Genomic DNA, 18,043 nt, shown 5'->3' with positions numbered 1-18,043 from the left:
AGGGCCTTGTCGGCCCTGGAGGGATTGACCCTCCCAGGGTTAGCCAGTTCCTAGAGATAGTAAACAACCTGCTTTTGACTGTGCCTTTCAAATGCAAGCCAATCAATCCAAAATCCATATCCCCAACCACCTCCTCCATCTGGCTCTCATTCTCCAGGCCACAGTTCACCTGCCCTATAATCCCACAGCCAGGTACCAGACAACAAAAGACAGCCCCTACACCCCAGAGCCTGTTAAAATTAATAAAAAAACTAGACAATCCTAAACCTGCTCCTAAACCTGGAGAAGAATGTCTTGCCCATTCTTCTCCATGGAAGCCGTAATAAAAGCTCTTGCCCACGTTTCTCCTCACTCCCTCTGCTTCCTGATTAACACTGGTGCCCCCCATTTGGCCCTGCATGGTGTGCTGTGCCCCCTCCTCTTGGGATCTAACAAACTATCTTTTCAATAGCAGTCATCTCCTGATCTTGTGGCCTTGCCATACCTAAATAATAATAAAATCTTCATCTGAAACATGTTCCCATGTCCTTGGGTCACCAGAACTGCTAATGGAGAGGGACCACAGAGCACAGAGCTGTCCCCTCAACAGTACTCCATTCAGGGGCAACACTGCCACCTCCCCAACTGCCACCATTGCTTCCCTTTCTTGACTCTCAAGTGTGGGAAACTGGCTGCTGCTTCTTAAACAACACTTGGAAAGCCCTGTTTGAAACATCCCAAAATGATTTTCTGAGGCTTTTCTAGAGTGGAGAACCATCACCCTTGCAAAGTCTCTCAAAATTTGTTTGTAGATAGATGCATTCTCGACTTGGCTGTCTCCCTTCCACATCACTGAGCGGCAAGCAAGACCAACACCAAACTCTGGGGAGGGCTCCCCTGCAGCATCAGCTAATACACCAAAGACTGATCACTGAACAGAGGGACCACGGCACTCCATAGGATTCTGTGGGGAGGGGCTGGGAGCTGAGATTCTGCCTGTGGCAGACGTGTGAGGACAAGGCTAAGGGAAGTAACAGGGAGACTATTAACCTACTTGATTATTTATCTAGAGGTTGGTGCTCTGGCTTAGAGAGCCTGGTGCTGGGCTGCGTGGTCTAGGTCTATGGTGGAACAGACAGAGTTTCATATCCAATCTGTCACACAGCTAGAGTGGCACTGGCAGGCATCAGGGGTGTGTAGATTTAGGGGCTTCCGTGCTTCACAGCTGGATAATCTGAGACAAGGAGTAAGTGGGAGAAATAAAATCTAAGAGGCCCATTAGACCCCCTCTGCTTCTCAGGCTTAAAGAGATTTCACAGTCAGAGCTGTAAAGGGAGGTTAGATCTGCTATTATTGTCTCTAACATTATTTACCACTTACTGAGTGCCTTTCGCACACTGGGCACCAAATGGAAAACGAAACAGAAAGAGGCCAGGTCTGATGAACAAACGAGAGGGCAGGACTAACGTTACTGCTGGTGTCCAAAAGCCTGGAACCTCCAACCCGCTGTTTTAATTTTTAATATAACCAAGAACCTATGGAGAAAAATGTGAAGAAGATTAAAAACATGGTGTTCCTGACAGCCCGGGAAGCTAGCAGGACTGTGTTACCTGTGAGTGACGTAATCCACAAGGTGCTGTTTGAACGTGAGGCTCCACTTCTTAATTATATTCAGCAGAGACGTTTTAAAGGGCCGCACATCAATCTTCATCCAGCTGTCAAACACCTGGATGGGCTCCAGCCTGCTCACGTCTTCATGGAGCTTTTCGTAGCAGTCGATCTGCGCTTTGAACTGATGGAGCAGGGGCGGGTTCTCTGGAATGCCGTCCTCAGCATGGGCTTCCATCTCCTCTGCTGTGAGCATGTGCCCACAGAGCAGAAACTGGCCCAGAGCCTCCTTCCGGTCCTCCACGTAGAGGTAAGAATACTGGCTGAGGGTGCTCCGATAGCCACAGCAGAGGGTCATCATGCCCTGCACCCGCCCCATCAGCTCGCCCCGCATGCCTGCCAGATCAGGCATGGCCTCCAAGTCAACCTAGGGGAGCAAGACGAAACCAGGCGGGTGACACCAGCACTTCACAGGGGGCTCCAGATCTGATGGGAGGGCAGGATGCTTGCAGATCCAGTACCTGATAATGGGGAGAGCCGTTTTGAGGGGAAAGCCGTGGAACCAAGGACGATATCCTAAAAATGCTGGTGATGAGACCCTCAACAATGTCGTAGAAGCCACCCTTCACTCCAGGCTCCAGAGACGGACAGAAAACCAATTCTGGGATGGCTAAGCTCAGTTGTGCTTCAAATATTGGGGTGAGTCCTGCCTTACATTCTGAAAAACAAGGAAAACAGAAGAGAATGGGCAACGTAGGCAAAATGCAATACTGTTTTAAAAGCACTCAGAGCATTTCTTTCCTTTAGATGAGCTGTTTGGGTATAAGAAAATGGAAATGTAAAATTTGCTAACACCCCAGAAAAGGTGAGGGTGGCAGTCCTGCAGTGTTTATTGACAGGGGAACCACTGACATTTGGAACAGGCTAATTCTTGTGCAGGGCTATCCTGGGCATTGCAGGACATTTACTCTCCTTGTCCTCAGAGAGCACGTCCTAGTGACTGATCAACCCAAGCCAGTCCCCTTCTGCATTCCCAAACATCTCCTGGGAGGCAGTACAGCCTCTGACTGAGAAGAGGTTGATTTTGCAAAGCCAGTTTCTTGGAAGCAGCTGATTTCTTCCTGTGCACAAACCAGGCCATTCCCCATTGGTAGCCACTAGGGGAACAAGGGTGTGCTTGTCCAACGTCGTGTAGGCGTGAAAAAAAAAGTCACAATCCTATCCCTTCTGCTCCTTTTCTGTAAAAACAGAACTTATTTTAATTCTGTAGTTCTGTAGTGATAAGATTTTTAAAAACAGTATAAATGATTAACAAACCCCTGATTACTTGCTAGACTAACTTGTCTTGCTAAATTTAAATAAAAATATAATATGGAACAAGATGTTCCAAGTACAAGATAAATGCTTAGACTCTTATTAATAACCACTTATTTTCATATATTTTTTGATTGTAAAAGTATTTAGGAGACTGCTGCGTGCTGGACATCACAGGCAGTGGAGACTACTCATGGAAATCCATTATCCCTTCTTCCCTGGAAATAGAGGTATAAGTGAGTGGGCTTGCAGTTAGGTATGGCAATGTGATTCCCTCACCAGTGGGATGTGGGAAGAGGTGCCACTTCTGGGCTGCGGTCCACGAAGCAGCAGGGGGCCTCCTCTGTGCTCTCTTTGCTCTCTCACAGGCTGGAGCCGGCATGCAGCAGTGATCCGGCTCAACCATGGAAATGAAGACCAGGCCCTAGAAAGCAGTGGAACCACAGGACGGAAGGAATTTGCAACTAACCTGGAGTGCTCGCTTTGGACTAGAACCCGGGGGACAGACTTCCATGTCCTTTAAGCCACATTATTGATGGCGTTCTTCTTACCACTGCTTAGCCATTCTCCCTAACTAAAAAACTGTGGGACCCTCAAAGATATGTAAGACTAAGGCTTTGCCTTCAAAACTGTAAGGATGATAAATCTGCATTACTGGACTCAGGAGTGTCCCATCCAGTGCATATTTAACTTAAGGAAGTGCAAGTTTACCAACATCACAGTAATTATACTATTATTATTATTATTATTATTATTATTTTTGCAGTACGCGGGCCTCTCACTGTTGTGGCCTCTCCCATTGCGGAGTACAGGCTCTGGACATGCAGGCTCAGCGGCCATGGCTCACGGGCACAGCTGCTCCGCGGCATGTGGGATCCTCCCGGACCGGGGCACGAACCCGCGTCCCCCGCATCGGCAGGCGGACTCTCAACCACTGCGCCACCAGGGAAGCCCTATACTATTATTATAGAGTAATTTTTTTTTAAATCAGTAAAATTATGCTTTGTATATGTACTCGTGATATATTCTGTATTCCTACATGCATTAGGTACGTATAATTTAATAGGTTGGGTTGCATATAGTTTAAAGGATTTAAAAGACTTTCAAGAACACGTTACTATATGAGATTTTGCCCTATGTGCTGACATAAGAACCGAATCCCTATGTTAGATGCAATGGCAACATAATTACTGTACAAGTCGGATGGTCCTGGTGGTTCCACGCCCCTGGTACAAGCAAATCGCTTTAAGAATTGAGAAGAGGAAGGGTGCTTCTGGATAGAGTGGGTAGCATTTAACCCAGGCAGGGTGTGGATTCTGAGAGATGGCTGGGAGGCCAGCCCAAGCCATGGGAATAGTATTGGTTTGACCAAACACGAGAAGTGGAAATGGTAAGGTAGACCAGGGGAATAAAGTTGTCCACCTGGGCTATGGCAAAGGGTCATGGTGATTTTCCTCTTGGAGGCCACTCTCTTTAGGCTCCTTCACTTTGCCTTGGTAACCAGCGCCTTTTAATGTTATCTATAGCTCCTCTGCTCAGGCAGCCACTAGGTCCAGCTCCTGCCCATTCTATTTTGTGAAGGAAATGTGTTCCCTTTCCCCCCGTTTCCATGGAGGGAAGGTGACTTTGGCTACCATCCCCTGTCCCCATCCTCTTGCTCCCACGCTCTTCTCCTCATGAGAGGAGGAGGACAAGTGACACATCGGACAGCCCAGATCAGGAGAGCTGGATAGACACTGGCCTAGGGTGAGTCCCTTATGCAGTGCCTGCACTCAAGTGTGGCTGGGGTATCTTCCTAGATCTAGAGGAGGGCTAAGTGACGGGACCCCCAACCTCCAGTATCAGAGGAGGTTTGGTCAGTTCACTAAGATTAGCACCGTTGGCGCTGGTCCCTAGGAACCAGTTTTCCAGTCTTGGTGCCTGTGTTTGATGCCCCAGGTTCTAGAAGGTGACCTCCCCGCCTTGTTGACTATGTCAGAGCCCATTTCCTGCTTCTCTATCTCCTTAATTTGGAGCACCTTGCACCATGAAAGCAAAGACCTTGCCCCTGACCTCAGTCACTCCACCTACTAGGACCATGGGGTGGGGGTGAGGGTGGGTGTTGCCCATCTGAGCTACACCCAGCACTGGCCTTGCTCCTCTCTGCACTGTCAACCTCTTGCAATGGGCTGGATATCTGGACATGGGTCTCAGCCCACCTATTTTAACTCTGCATCTGATTTCTTTCCTTGGGTTGGGCTCAATGGACTAAGTTCTTATCTCACCTTCATCCTCACCTCATCCTTCACCCTCGCTGAGCTCCTCAGAATCTACCAGAATGCGAAAGGTGTAACTCAACTTTATTCCTGAACTCTTCTGCCCTTTCCATCCCATCCCTTACAAACCAAGGTTAGCCTTTACTATACAATCTTTGACTCTGTGTATGGACCATAAATTCAAAGCCCTTGGCTATCTTTTAACAGCGTCAAAGAATGCCCATTGCCTCCTTGACATTCCCTTTCCTTCTAAAAGCTACCTCATTCCCAGCTTCTTGTCTGACTCTTTTTACATAGAAAAACTTGATTCTTCCATGTAAGCTGGCTACTACAACCTCCCTGTGTTCTCAAAAGGCCACAGAGATACAGTACATTCAGCTTGAAGGCAGGGAATGTCCCCTCCCGCTGCTATGAGTCAAGTCCAGGTGGAGCTGCTCCAGCTTACTCACTCCTCCTCACTGGAGCTTCATTTAGACTGAATTGGCTTTTATATTTTTGCTTTTGCTATGGGCTTCACTATCTTAAAGCCTGATTTATCATCTGAGTTTTGAAGAGAGAGAAGTCTTTTATCATTGGACAATTTAGAAACGCAATGCCTTTGTTATAATTCACAAAATGTTCATGACACTTTGGGAAAAGTCACAGAGCACTCAATTGCACTTCACTGTAACTCAATAGATGCTATTACTGTTACCTTCCCAGTAATAAACCACATCCATAAGCCAGTAAATACCAGTATTTTCCAGGAGATACTTGAGGGAGCACTCAATGGCAAGAAAGAATCCATCCACCAACATATCATCAATGTAGTTAACATAAGTCTTCCAAATACTGGAGGTTGGGTCTGCTGAGAAAAGACCCAGGTTTTCCTACAAAATAAAGAAGAATGGATATAAACCATGTTTAATAATATGGGAGAACTGGTCTTATTATCATTAATGGGAATGAAAAGAACACATGGAGAAAAATTGCACTGTTATGAAGAATTTTCTGTTACAGGCAGACTTTGGAGATACTGCGGGTTTGGTTCCAGACCACTGCAATAAAGCCAATATTGCAATAAAGTCAGTCACACAAAGTTTTTGGTTTCCCAGTGCATATACAAGTTATGCTTACACTATACTTTAGTCTATTAAGTGTGCAGCACTATGTCTAAAAAAAGAGTGTTCATACCTTAATTTAAAAATACTTCATTGCTAAAAAATGCTAACCATCATCTGAGCCTTCAGCAAGTCATAATGTTTCACAATAGTATCAAAGATCACTGATCATAGGTCACCGTAAAAGTATAATAAGAATGAAAGAGTTTGAAATACTGTGAGAGTTACCAAAAGGTGACAAAAAGAAAAATGGCATGAATAGACTTGTGATGCAGGGTTCAATTAAAAAAAAAAAACAGAACAATGCGATATCTGTGAATGCACAGTAAAGCAAAGCACATTAAAATGAGGTATGCCTGTACGTGTGTAACAAACCCATTCTGTCTAATGGGTATAACCCTTGCTTGAAAGGAACACAAAGTTAACCCATGAAGGAAGTGTGGTGCCTCATCCTCTCCCTGAGAAAGGAGGATGGGGTCAGGTCACCTTCTCAGGAGGGACGCTGATGGATGCAATGTGTGCTTCACAGATGCTGACTGATGGCTGTGGAGGAAGCTGCATCAGAGCAGAAGTCAGGGTGGGCAGAAGGAGGAACACTAACGGTAGAGGGCATTATAATTCAAGACATAAGAAATCTGGGGTTCAAGCAAGTAAAGCATTTCCTGGATAATCGTTAGAAATGAACTGGAGTGGATCCCACTCCTGGGCCTATATCTGGACAAAACTCTAATTTGAAAAGATACCTGCACCCCTATGTCCATAGCAGCACTATTTACAATAGCCAACACATGGAAACAATCTAAATGTCTGTCAACAGATGAATGGATAAAGAAGATGTGGTACATATATACAATAGAATATTACTCACTCATAAAAAAGAATGAAATAATGCCATCTGCAGCAACATGGATGGAACTAGAGATTATCACACTAAGTGAAGTCAGTCAGAAAGAGAGAGACAAAAGCATATGATATCACTTATATGTGGAATCTAAAATACGACACAAATGATTATATCTATGAAACAGGAAGAGACTCACAGACATAGAGAACAGACTTGTGGCTGCCAAGAGGGAAGCGGGTGGCAGAGGGATAGATTGGGAGTTTGGGATAAACAGATGCAAGCTATTCTATATGGGATGGATGAACAGCAAGGTCCTACTGTATAGCACAGGGAACTACAATATCCTGTAATAAACCATAATGGAAAAGAATATGAAAAAGAATATATATATTAATATATATAACAGAATCACTTTGCTGTCCAGCAGAAATTAACACAACATTGTAAATCAACTATACTTCTATAAAATAAATTTAAAAAAAGAAATGAGCTGGAGTGTTTTGTTGTTGGCATTTAATATTAACTAAAAACCTTTATCATACTGAGTGAATTAGAAAATGTACACACAGAAAGGAATGCACAGGCTTTCTCTCCCTCCTTTTACATGATACAGTCACCGACCTGGTGTTATGGCAAGTACAGATGTCCCATTTACTCATCATTCAGCCTTTTTATAGCAACTTTCCATTTATCTTACATCTTCAAAGAACGTGGTTACCACTTTGCAAAAGTAAATTTTCTAGGTGACTCACGCTTACCCCTTTAGGAAACACTGCCATATTGTAAATCTCATGATTCTGCTTTTAAATGTCAAAACTCTAAAATTTCTAAAGTGTATTACCTATACCTTTCCTTCCTAAGTAGATTAAAGATTTAATGAGAGTCCGTCGTCATGCAAATCATAACACAGTGACAATCCAGAGTTGCTCTTAGGTGTTACTAAAATGTGTATGTCTGTTTGCTTCTACAGTTTAGTTTTTATGACTGCCTTGTAGAGTTGTTTTATCTCTTTCCTACTGTCACCCTATCAATATAGCTATCTATACCTTTCACCTCAAATCTACTATGGTACAAGGAGCAAACGTGTCAGAATTTTCTGTAAACTAACAAGAAATAGCTCAAGTTTCTGATCCTAGCCAAGACAGAGGAATGAGATTGGACTTTCCCTTTTGCTACAAACAGCTACAGAACGGGATACAAGAAATAATTATTTTGGGTAATTGGATGTGATCCCTAAGAGAAGGGAAATATTCAAGGTGAGCTTCACAACTACCTGGCTTTCTACCTAGAGGCACTTTCCAAACCATGGCATAGGAAAGTGGACCTCAATTAGAGCATCGTTCCTGCTGGGCAGAAAAGACAGAAATGGGGGTTTGGGACTGCTGAGGTTGCTGAGTCCTTTTGAATCTCTGACCGAGGATTAAGCTGTACATATTTAGGGCAAGATTCTGCAAGGCCTGGCAGAGAACAGTTACTGGGGGCTCTAAGCTGAATGGAGTTTGTGAAGGTCATATAGTGCTGGAAGATGTTTGTGTTCTATCAGAAATAATGAAAAGACCTCACAGATAACCCAGGACTTCAGTTGAGACTCCAGAAATGCAATGCTTTAGAATTAGAGCTCTATTCTAGAGCAAAGCCTCTTTAGACTCTCCCTAAGGAAGCTTAACATAAAGCTTCAACAGGATCAAGCTGACCCACCAGTGAGTTAACTGCCTGCCAAAACAAAACCACAAACTCTTTAAAGGGAAATAACATCCATATTCTAAAGTGGCATCCAACATGACTAGAATATAATAAAAAATTACTAGACATGCGAAGAAGCAGGAAAATGTGACATTTAACCAAGAGAGAAAATAATCACTAAGAACAGACTCAGAAAATAGCTGCCACACCAATCCTGGAATGCCTACTCCTTCGACTTATGTGACACAAAAATAAACTTCCTTCACATTAAAAAAAGGACTCAGAAAATAAAATAGATGTTGGAATTATTAGACAAGAATGTTGTAATTTGATTAACCACCACCACCACCACCCCCCAATTTGGTGAAAAACAGATTTAAAACCTCACAAACTCCAAGCAGGCTGAATATAAAGAAAACTTATTTAGGCACCTCGTAGTTGAATGGAAAAAAATACAAAGAATTTATTTGAAAAGAATCTATTAAAAGGAGCCTGAGAAAAAAGGGGAACAAAGATACACAGTACACTGGCTTCTCATCAGAAACCTTAGAGGGTAGAAGACAATGAAATGACTTCTGAAAGGAAAATAGAACTGTCAACACTGAATTTTATATTCTGTGAAACTCTTCTTCAAAAACAAAGGTGAAATAAGGACATTTTCAGATAAACAAAAACTGAGAGACCATGTTATCAGCAGACCTAAACTGCAAGACATACTAGAGGAAGCTCTTCTGGCTGAAGAGAAATGACCATAGATGGTAACTTAGTTCTACAAAAAGGAAAAACAAATCTGGAAATGGTGACTATGTGGGTAAATACAAAACTCTATAAATATTTTCCCCAAAGCTTTTAAAACAAAAAATTATAATACTTTGTTGTGGGGTATATTATACACACACACCAACACACACATGCACACACACCAACACTACAAAAGATTCCTGGGCGGTTTGAATTGTTGCTAGGTTCCTATATTTCATGGGAAAACTCTAAGTAGATTGTGATTAGTTCAAGAGACCTACTAAAACTTAGAACAACCACTGCAAGTGTGATGCAACAAGGTAAAGGCTGAAATGCCAATTGAGAGATGAAAATACAATACTAGAAAATATACAATTAATAACAAGAAGGTGGGAAAGGAAGAGCAGAGGAACAAAAAAGAGATGAAGCCAATGGAAAACAAATAGCAAAACAGTGGTGCTAAATCCAACCATATCAATGATTACATTAAGTGTAATGACCTAAAAATTTCAATTAACAGGCAAAGTTGTTAGATGTAGAAAAGTAAGTTTCTACTATATGCTGTCTATAAGAGAAGAAATTTGAATCCAAAGAAGCAAATAGGTTGGATGTGAAAGGGTGGAAAAAGATGGACAATGCATAAAGTAGGAATAGTGAATCTGGAAGAAAGGCAATAGAATTATCAGAAAAAAAGACTTCAAGACAAGGGAGTATTATTAGAAATAAAAATAATTTCATAGTGATAAAATGGCCAATTCATCAGGAAGTTACAGTAATTATAAATGTGTTTGCATCTACTAACAGAGCTTCAAATACCTGATGAAAAATCTGAAAGAACTAAAGGATAAAACAGACAAATCCAAAATCATAGGTGGAGATTTTAACATTCTAAGCTTCAGTAACTGGTAGAACAAATAGACAAAAAAACTGCGAAATCATATAGACGATCTGAACAATACTATCAACCACTTTGAACTAATTGATATTTTATAGAACGTCACACCCAACAATGGAAGAATAAACATTGTCAATTGCACAAGGAACATCCAATAACATAGACCACATTCTACATCACAGAACAAGATTTGATGAATTCTAAACAAATGAAATCTTACAGAGTATTTCCTCTGCCCATAATGGAATTAAACTAGATAACAATTTCATTAAGCTATCCAGAGACGACCTAAATATGTGGAAATTAAACAACATACTTCTAAACGACCAATGAGTTGAAGAACAAATCGCAAGAGAAAAATAATTAAAACTGAATGATAATGAAAATGAGGCAGATCAAATTTGTGATTGCAACTGAAGCACTGCTAAGAGGGAAATTTATATCATCAAATGCTTGCATTAGAAAGGAAGAAAGGCTTGAAATCAATACTCTTAAGTTTCAACCCTTATAGGCTAGACAAAAAGGAGAAGCAAACTAACCCCAAATTAACTAGAAAGAAAGAAATGATAAAGAACAGAAATTAATAAGCTAGAAAACAGATAAAGAAAATTTAAAAGGTCAAAAGTACAACATTTTATTGTGTTTCAACCCACAGAAAACCCAAAGATAACAACTGTGATTCATTACTGACTCTGTGCATGAGATCAACCCAGGAGAACTACCCCATGGCTACTTCAGTAGGGCTGGAGCTGGTGGCCATTTATAGCTCTTTTCCCTCATCCAGCCTTGGATGATGAGACACAAGGTTTGCCCTGATCACAAAGCAGGGCAGAGCCTTCCTGCATGAAGGGTAGCACTCTGCATTTTTCCTTCTCTTTACCCAGTGCATCAGCGACACCACAGTCATCTTGCATATCTCCAGGCTCTGCAGAGCTAGGTTATGAGGATGATGCTGCAGGGTCACACTAGGTTGTGTGGACGAGTTCGGGGTGGTTAGTGCAGTGGATAAATTAGGATTCTGTCCTTGGCATCTCCTTCTACCCCCTAGGGGTTTGGTGCGGGATGTTAAGTCGTGTGACGACTAAGTGGTGTCACTATTAAGATCGTATTAACTTTGACACACTGATACCAGAATGAGACTTGACATACTCCCCATTCATTAGTTTTAGCTCTTTTGCTATCAGTTTTAACTTCTATCCCTGACTGCAGAAGACACAGCATCTACTGATTGTTCTAATTTCCAAATCACTTCTAGCACCCAAACACACTTCATGATGCTTTCCCTGTACTGGTGGTATGTGTGTCTGAGAGGCTGGTTATTACCTGCACAAGGGCATGAATCTTAAAGCCAGATTCTTTGATAAGACTGTAATATTCTTCCATTCGATCACGCTGATCATCCATGAAGAGAAGGCATTCCTTTTTCCCATCTTTTCTCTTAAATATTGGCGACGCCCATGTTTTCATGATGTTTTGAATCTCTTCCACGTTGTCTTTCGTTTTCTGAACTCTTTGTTCAAGATCATGAATACTATTGGTGATCTGAATGACATAATCCCAAATGCCTGTTCCCCAAAAGAGATAGAATTAATTGAAATAGCTTACAGTGGTAGAGCGAAAGGTCTGGTTGCTATGAAACATAGGGATTTAATACCTGTGGGTTTTATAAGACTTTTCTGCACAGGTTAGTTTGTAATCATCAGAGCCTTTTCCTTCCTAGTTGCAACAAAAAGCCACCCCTTACCATGACCCTGGTTATGGCCTTGGTTATGAGCTCTTTGAAGGTAGGGGTCACATCCCCTGTATTTCATATTCTCCTCACAGTCCTGCACATGGTGCCCTGTACATGTTAATCAGTCAATGAAAGTTTACTGAATTGCGCTGGAGGATACAAGAAAAGTAAATGCATAGTTCCCTCATTTAAGATGTTTATGGTCCAGTTAAGAAAAGTAAGTAACAATGATAATGTAGTAAAAATCCTCCTCCATGGAGTGCCCAGTATATGCTGGAGACTGTGGGAGAGTTCATGAAAATTCCCCAGAGCGTGGCAGCAAAGCTGTCTAAACCTCCCAGGCACACAGAGGAGGCGGAAGAGGGACGCCGTTCCTCCTTGTCTTCTCTATGTCGGGCGCATATCTGAGAGGACAGACTCGTGCTTCAAACCCAGATCAGATTAACCGGGGAATGAAGTGAGGTTCTACCAACTTTATTAGAATCTTGACTTCCAACCTTTCCCCAGACCCCAGGTGGTCTCCTGTTACCTTCTGTTTTCCAGCTCAGAGTCTCCTCTGCAGCTCTCAGGCAGAGATCGATATTTTGCAGCTCTTCCTGCACTAATGGAAATTCCACCTTTAGCAGAGTTTTCATAACCTTGTTGTACCAATTTGCCATCAACTCCAATTTAGCCACAAGCTGCCGATAGAATTCCCTGGAGGAGAACATAGCTGCTGCTGTCTCAGGGATGTGCGTCATCTGCTGGGATTGAAGATAACTCATTTCTTTCAGCACGGAAATCAGCTGGAGAAAAGAATCGACATAAGTGGCTGTGTAGTTCAGTGGCAGCGAATAGCAGCCGTATCGATCAGGACTGGGAAACCCCAGGGGCCCAAGGGCCTTCTAGGTCCTTTCTCAACTTCTGCTCCTACTGGTTCCTTAAATCTTCTCTGAGAAGGAAAAGACAACTGGGCTCCCAACTCTCCTTCCAGTGGCTCTGGGCCAGCTCTTCGTTCCTGCCCAGATAATCCTACTCAGGGTTAAGACAAATGCTAATCCTTTAGCAGGGAAATGACCTTAGCCTCCGAGTTTATATTGAAATAAGCGCAAGATAGATATTAAAAATTTAAATGTAAAAAATGAAAACAAAAAATGAAAAAAATGTGGACGATTTATATAATATTGAAGTAGAGAAGACCATTCCAAATGTACAACCAGAAAATAAAAGATAAAATTTATATGCATAAAATATCATACACATAATAAAATGCCACACTTCAACAGATAAAAATACTTGCAACAGATTTCTTAATATCTGACAGATATTTCACAAATAGTCTGACAAATTCATAGGAAAAGAGAGCACTTTCACTCAAAAGTGGGCAACGGATATGAACAAGCAATTCACAGGAGAAGAAAGATAAATGTCCAATGAACACATGAAAAACTTTCTACTTTACTAGTGGTCAAAAAAATGCAAATTAAAACAACATTGAGATGTTACATATTTTTTGGTTCAACAGGTTAGAAGTGATTTGAAGAAATGAATGATATCTTGCTGGCAGGAGAATGCCTGAGTTACATCTTTCTGAAGAGCAAATTGATAAAATATGCTAAAACTCGCAAAATGTGAGCACCCTTTAGCCCAGCAATCCCCTTTCTAGGCATTTATCCCAAAGAAATACAGTGCAGTAATAACTAAAGATGCTCATTGTAGCATTATTTATAACATATTTTATCCAAATATAAGATGCCATTAATGGTAAGATTCAGTAGTATTTTATGTCAGAAATTTTATGTCAGTAGTATTTTATATCAGTAGTATTTTATGTCAGATTCAGAAATATTTTAGTATTTCACCTAAGGAAGAAAAAAATGTGGTTTATTTAACTATAAACACATGCTATTTTCAGAGATATTAAGATATAAAAAACCCGTGTGTGTCCTAGAATCAATGAAATACAGATTGATAAAACTAGAAAATATTTAAATGTCCAACAATAGAAAATTTTAAATAATTTAAATAAATTATTTAATATATAACAAATTACTACATATATATATATATGTTTTTAACCCATACAATTCTTATCCTGGTCAAATCTTTGATCATGTTCCTCTAGAAAGACAGATGTGTTACTGTTCATTCTTCATAGGGTAACTGTTGCCACTTTGCTTGAGGTTGGAAGCCAAGGGATATTCGTAGCCCTTCTCTGACTTGTTGTGTTTGTAGCCGTCTCCCCCTGACTCACATTATAATTTAGGTATGTATCTCCCTCCACTTTTCTTTTCTCACCCCTTTCCTCTTCCTCCTTTCCCTTCTATCACCTACAAACACCTGTAAAGCACCCACCATGTGCTGCACATGGAAGCAGACAGAGACCTTGTCTTCGGAGCATATAGACGAGGGCCCATCTTCAATACTGTCTTACACCAAGGACTTAATTACTACAATTATACCATCTGGACTGCAGCCTAGTTGGTAATCCAGGTACTCAACTCTTTGGGCATTTAATATTCAATACTGCTCAAAGCGAATGCTGATAAAATTACTCCAAGGATTTAATGAGTTCAACCTCAGACTCGTCTTGCCAAAGTGAAGAAACGAACCCTCCAACTCCCTTTGTTGACTTTTATTCTAGGGGGAATTGATGTTCTACTTAAACTGGAATTATCTCAAAAGAAACCAATATTCTGTCAGCTTAGCTTTCACCTCTTTCTACACTACATTCCTATGGAAGATGCCATCAAGACAGAACTTTAGGAGACAGAAAGGAGACTGCCTTTAGCTCGGTGTGGCCAATACCTTTCTTCAATTTTTAAGCTGAATGATGTACATCCTGATGTGGGCTTGCTTTTGGTTATAGTTTTCTCCAGCATTAAGCTTTCCATGGCTGCTACAGCCCACTGGTTTTCTACCCTTTCTATTTAAAGCAGGGTTTCTCAACCTCAGAACCATTGACAGTTTGGGACAAAAAACTCTTTGCTGTGGGGTGCTGTCCTGTTCATTGTAGGAAGTTTGTATCTACTTACACCATGTGCTACTGGCACCCCCTTCACGTTTGACAACCAAAAATGTCTCCATTTTTGGGACAAAATTGCCTTGGTTGAGAACCAATAATCTAGTCTCATTTCCAAAGCTACTCCTTGGAGATTTATCATATGCTACCTAATGAAACTAGACTTTTGCATGTTGAGATTCTGGCTTCTAACTAGCTTGTGGGCTCTTGGAAGTCAGGAACCAGGTTACACTTGGTTGGCCCTCTAGCATCTAGTCAACAGCCTTCACCCGCAGTGTGTATTCAAGGTAGGCCCGGTTGACTATGGTACCAAACGGTATCACTATGGTACCAAGTGATATTTTGCAATATTTTCTGTTGTGCAAAATCAAAGCAAATATACTGGCTGACCCTGGAGAAAAATGTGAACAGTGGACAACTTAAGAAAACATACACCCTAAGATTTATCCCAAAAAAGAAATCCAGGGTACAAGTTCTTTTGAGCAGCTTTTGCATATTCTTATAGAAAGACTTTTTGCCTTTGAAATCAGCAGAGTCAAATGAAACTCTTCAGAAACCAAGAGGAAGTTACTGTCTTTGGACTTACCTGTGGGCTAAAGTTGACAGTGATCTGCTTTGTCTCTGGATCACGTTTCAGAAGTGGCCGGGAAAGGTTGTACTGCGACTTCTCTGATACTGTTTGACACCAGTCCTCGTAGAGTCTTGTCTCATACCTGTGAGGATCAGAGATGACGGTCACCTCGTGAGCACCCTCCCAGCTCCCCAATGCCTGGCAATGATTAACTGAAGATACATCTCTCTATATAGATATATATAACATAAATGACATAGCTATATATGTATATATATAACATCTCTATAGCTACCTATCTATCTAATCCAACCATCCATCTATCTATCTATCTTTAATACATATATCTCAGGAACTGAAGATGCTATTAGTGAAATACCTGAATACATTCTTAAGTCAGAGTCATTGACTCAGCCGGGCAAGTCAGCTCCTGCAGGTAACCCCTCATTTCCTAAAGGTGGCAAAGCTTAAATCAGAGGAGAGCAGAAAGAGAGACTCCATGCGATCTTCTGGGAGGATAAGGGAAGTGGTGATTAGTCCTAGTAAATGTTGGAAGAATTTATTGGGTAAGATTTGTTCTCACGCTAATCTTCACGTGGCTCACGGACATTCACTGTTCAGTCATTACACATTGATGTGTTGGGCTTGGGAGATAAAACGATGAATAAACATCCCATGGTAAACGCAGCTAGTGGTGCAACCACGGGTCAACAGAGGATGCAGCAAGTACAATCCCAGGCAGATGTACTGGGCATTAGGCTTTGAATGGCAGAGGTAGGTGGGTGGGTGGGGGTGATGAGGAGGATGCCAGGGAGGGTCTCACGGAGGAGGGGCTGAAGCGATGCTTGACTGAGTCTCAGGATGAGCAGCAGCTGGGCAGTGAGGGGGAGTGAGTGTTCCGGGCAGGAGCAGCAGTGTGGACGAAGGTTGAGGCAGGGAGCAGCAGATGGTGCGCTGGGGAGAGTGAGTAGACATTGCACCTGAGGGAGGAGAGGGCAAGGGCCCAGGCATCAGGGAGCACGTTTTGGGTCACGGTAAAAAGGAGCTGGTGGGAGACACTGAGAGGCCTCCCCGACAGGGGATGTGAGGAAAGGGGATTTGGTGACAGTATGGGCGCTGAGGGGCACAGGTCCAGAGCAGAGAGGCTCTTAGGAAGCCACTGCAGCAGTTCAGGCCCGAGAGGCTCTGGTCTCTGGTGAAATGTGGGTGGTGGGTGCAGAGAGGAGGGGACAGATTTGAAGCTCATATTTGGGAAGCCGAAAGGGTAGAACTTGGGTGACCTGGCAGGTGGAGGTGCTGCCAGCTAAGATGTCTCCACAATGCTAAGTGTGATCATAACTATAATTATAATCATAATGTGTACGGTGCTCCTCTTCTGAATCAGGAGAAGATTACAAGGCAAGACACAGACTGTGTCTGGACCCTGCTCCCCCAAAAGACTGACTGCAGCTTTAAAGAAGGAACAACTATGAACCCATGTAAAATCTTCGTTCTTATGCTTTCTCTGTCAAAGGATGCAGGAAGTATTTTTTAAACTTATTGTCTCTTTGTGCGGCACCACCTGTCAATTTCTGCTTAGCGAGTAGCTGCTGAGATTTTCCATGACACTGATCTCGGGGTGCCATGAGGAGCGCCCCACTTCTAGCTCTGCCGAGTTCACGTTCCCAACAAACCTGCACTGGAAAAGTGCTCATTTCCAGACTAGAGCTGCATTCCCCGGAGACCTGCTGTTTGCAACCCTGAAGCACTGTACTCACAGATATTGTGGTTATAACATAAAACACAGAGCGACACTTCACTGCCACAGAGAAATGTGCACAAACTCAGAATTGCAGAGGGCATGGTGGGGGCTCTGCATTTGCAGAACGATCTAGTCCCGGAAACTACTTACTTTTCCAACAATGAGAGCATTTCTTCATATTTTTGTATCATGCGCTTTCCTTCGGCAGATTCCATGCAACTACCCATACAAAAGAGAGGAAAAAAATGACATCGAATTAGAAGAAGTGAAAATAATGATCTGAGTAACAAACTGCAGCTTATAAAGAGGAGGCTGAATAGCTTCCTGGGCAAGTTTCCAAAGGCCCCTAAATGAGCCTGCACTCTTCTTCCTGAACATCTGCCACCGGCCACTAGAGGGCATCTGCACTTTCCCAAATGCAGTCAGCGCCCAGGTGACAGGAGGACAGCCTCTCCCTGCCAGGGCTCCGCCAACCCCCTCACCCTGGCTGAGCCAGTCTTGCGCGTGTAAAATGAAGTCCTTCAAAAACCAGGAGGGAAATTGAGACATGCAAGAAAAATTCTAGGTGTTGCAGTTTTC

General features: G+C 42.3%; 1 protein-coding gene across 1 annotated transcript in view; it reads right to left on the bottom strand.

Annotated features, from left to right (window-relative positions):
• Positions 1-18,043, bottom strand: part of DNAH9 (dynein axonemal heavy chain 9) — a 299,063-nt gene that overhangs the window by 242,203 nt on the left and 38,817 nt on the right. The window contains exons 11-17 of the mRNA XM_030861390.2: positions 17,615-17,683; positions 15,739-15,865; positions 12,681-12,936; positions 11,743-11,984; positions 5,890-6,025; positions 2,109-2,305; positions 1,590-2,014 (exon numbers count right to left, since the gene is read on the bottom strand). Of these exons, the coding sequence (XP_030717250.2) occupies positions 1,590-2,014; positions 2,109-2,305; positions 5,890-6,025; positions 11,743-11,984; positions 12,681-12,936; positions 15,739-15,865; positions 17,615-17,683 (1,452 nt within the window). The remainder of the gene's footprint in view (positions 1-1,589; positions 2,015-2,108; positions 2,306-5,889; positions 6,026-11,742; positions 11,985-12,680; positions 12,937-15,738; positions 15,866-17,614; positions 17,684-18,043) is intronic.

The sequence above is a fragment of the Globicephala melas genome, chromosome 20, assembly GCF_963455315.2.
Source record: "Globicephala melas chromosome 20, mGloMel1.2, whole genome shotgun sequence".
In the NCBI taxonomy this organism is placed as follows: Eukaryota; Metazoa; Chordata; class Mammalia; order Artiodactyla; family Delphinidae; genus Globicephala; species Globicephala melas.
Note: the sequence above shows the minus strand (reverse complement) of the source record. Positions and strands in the feature narration are given on the sequence as shown.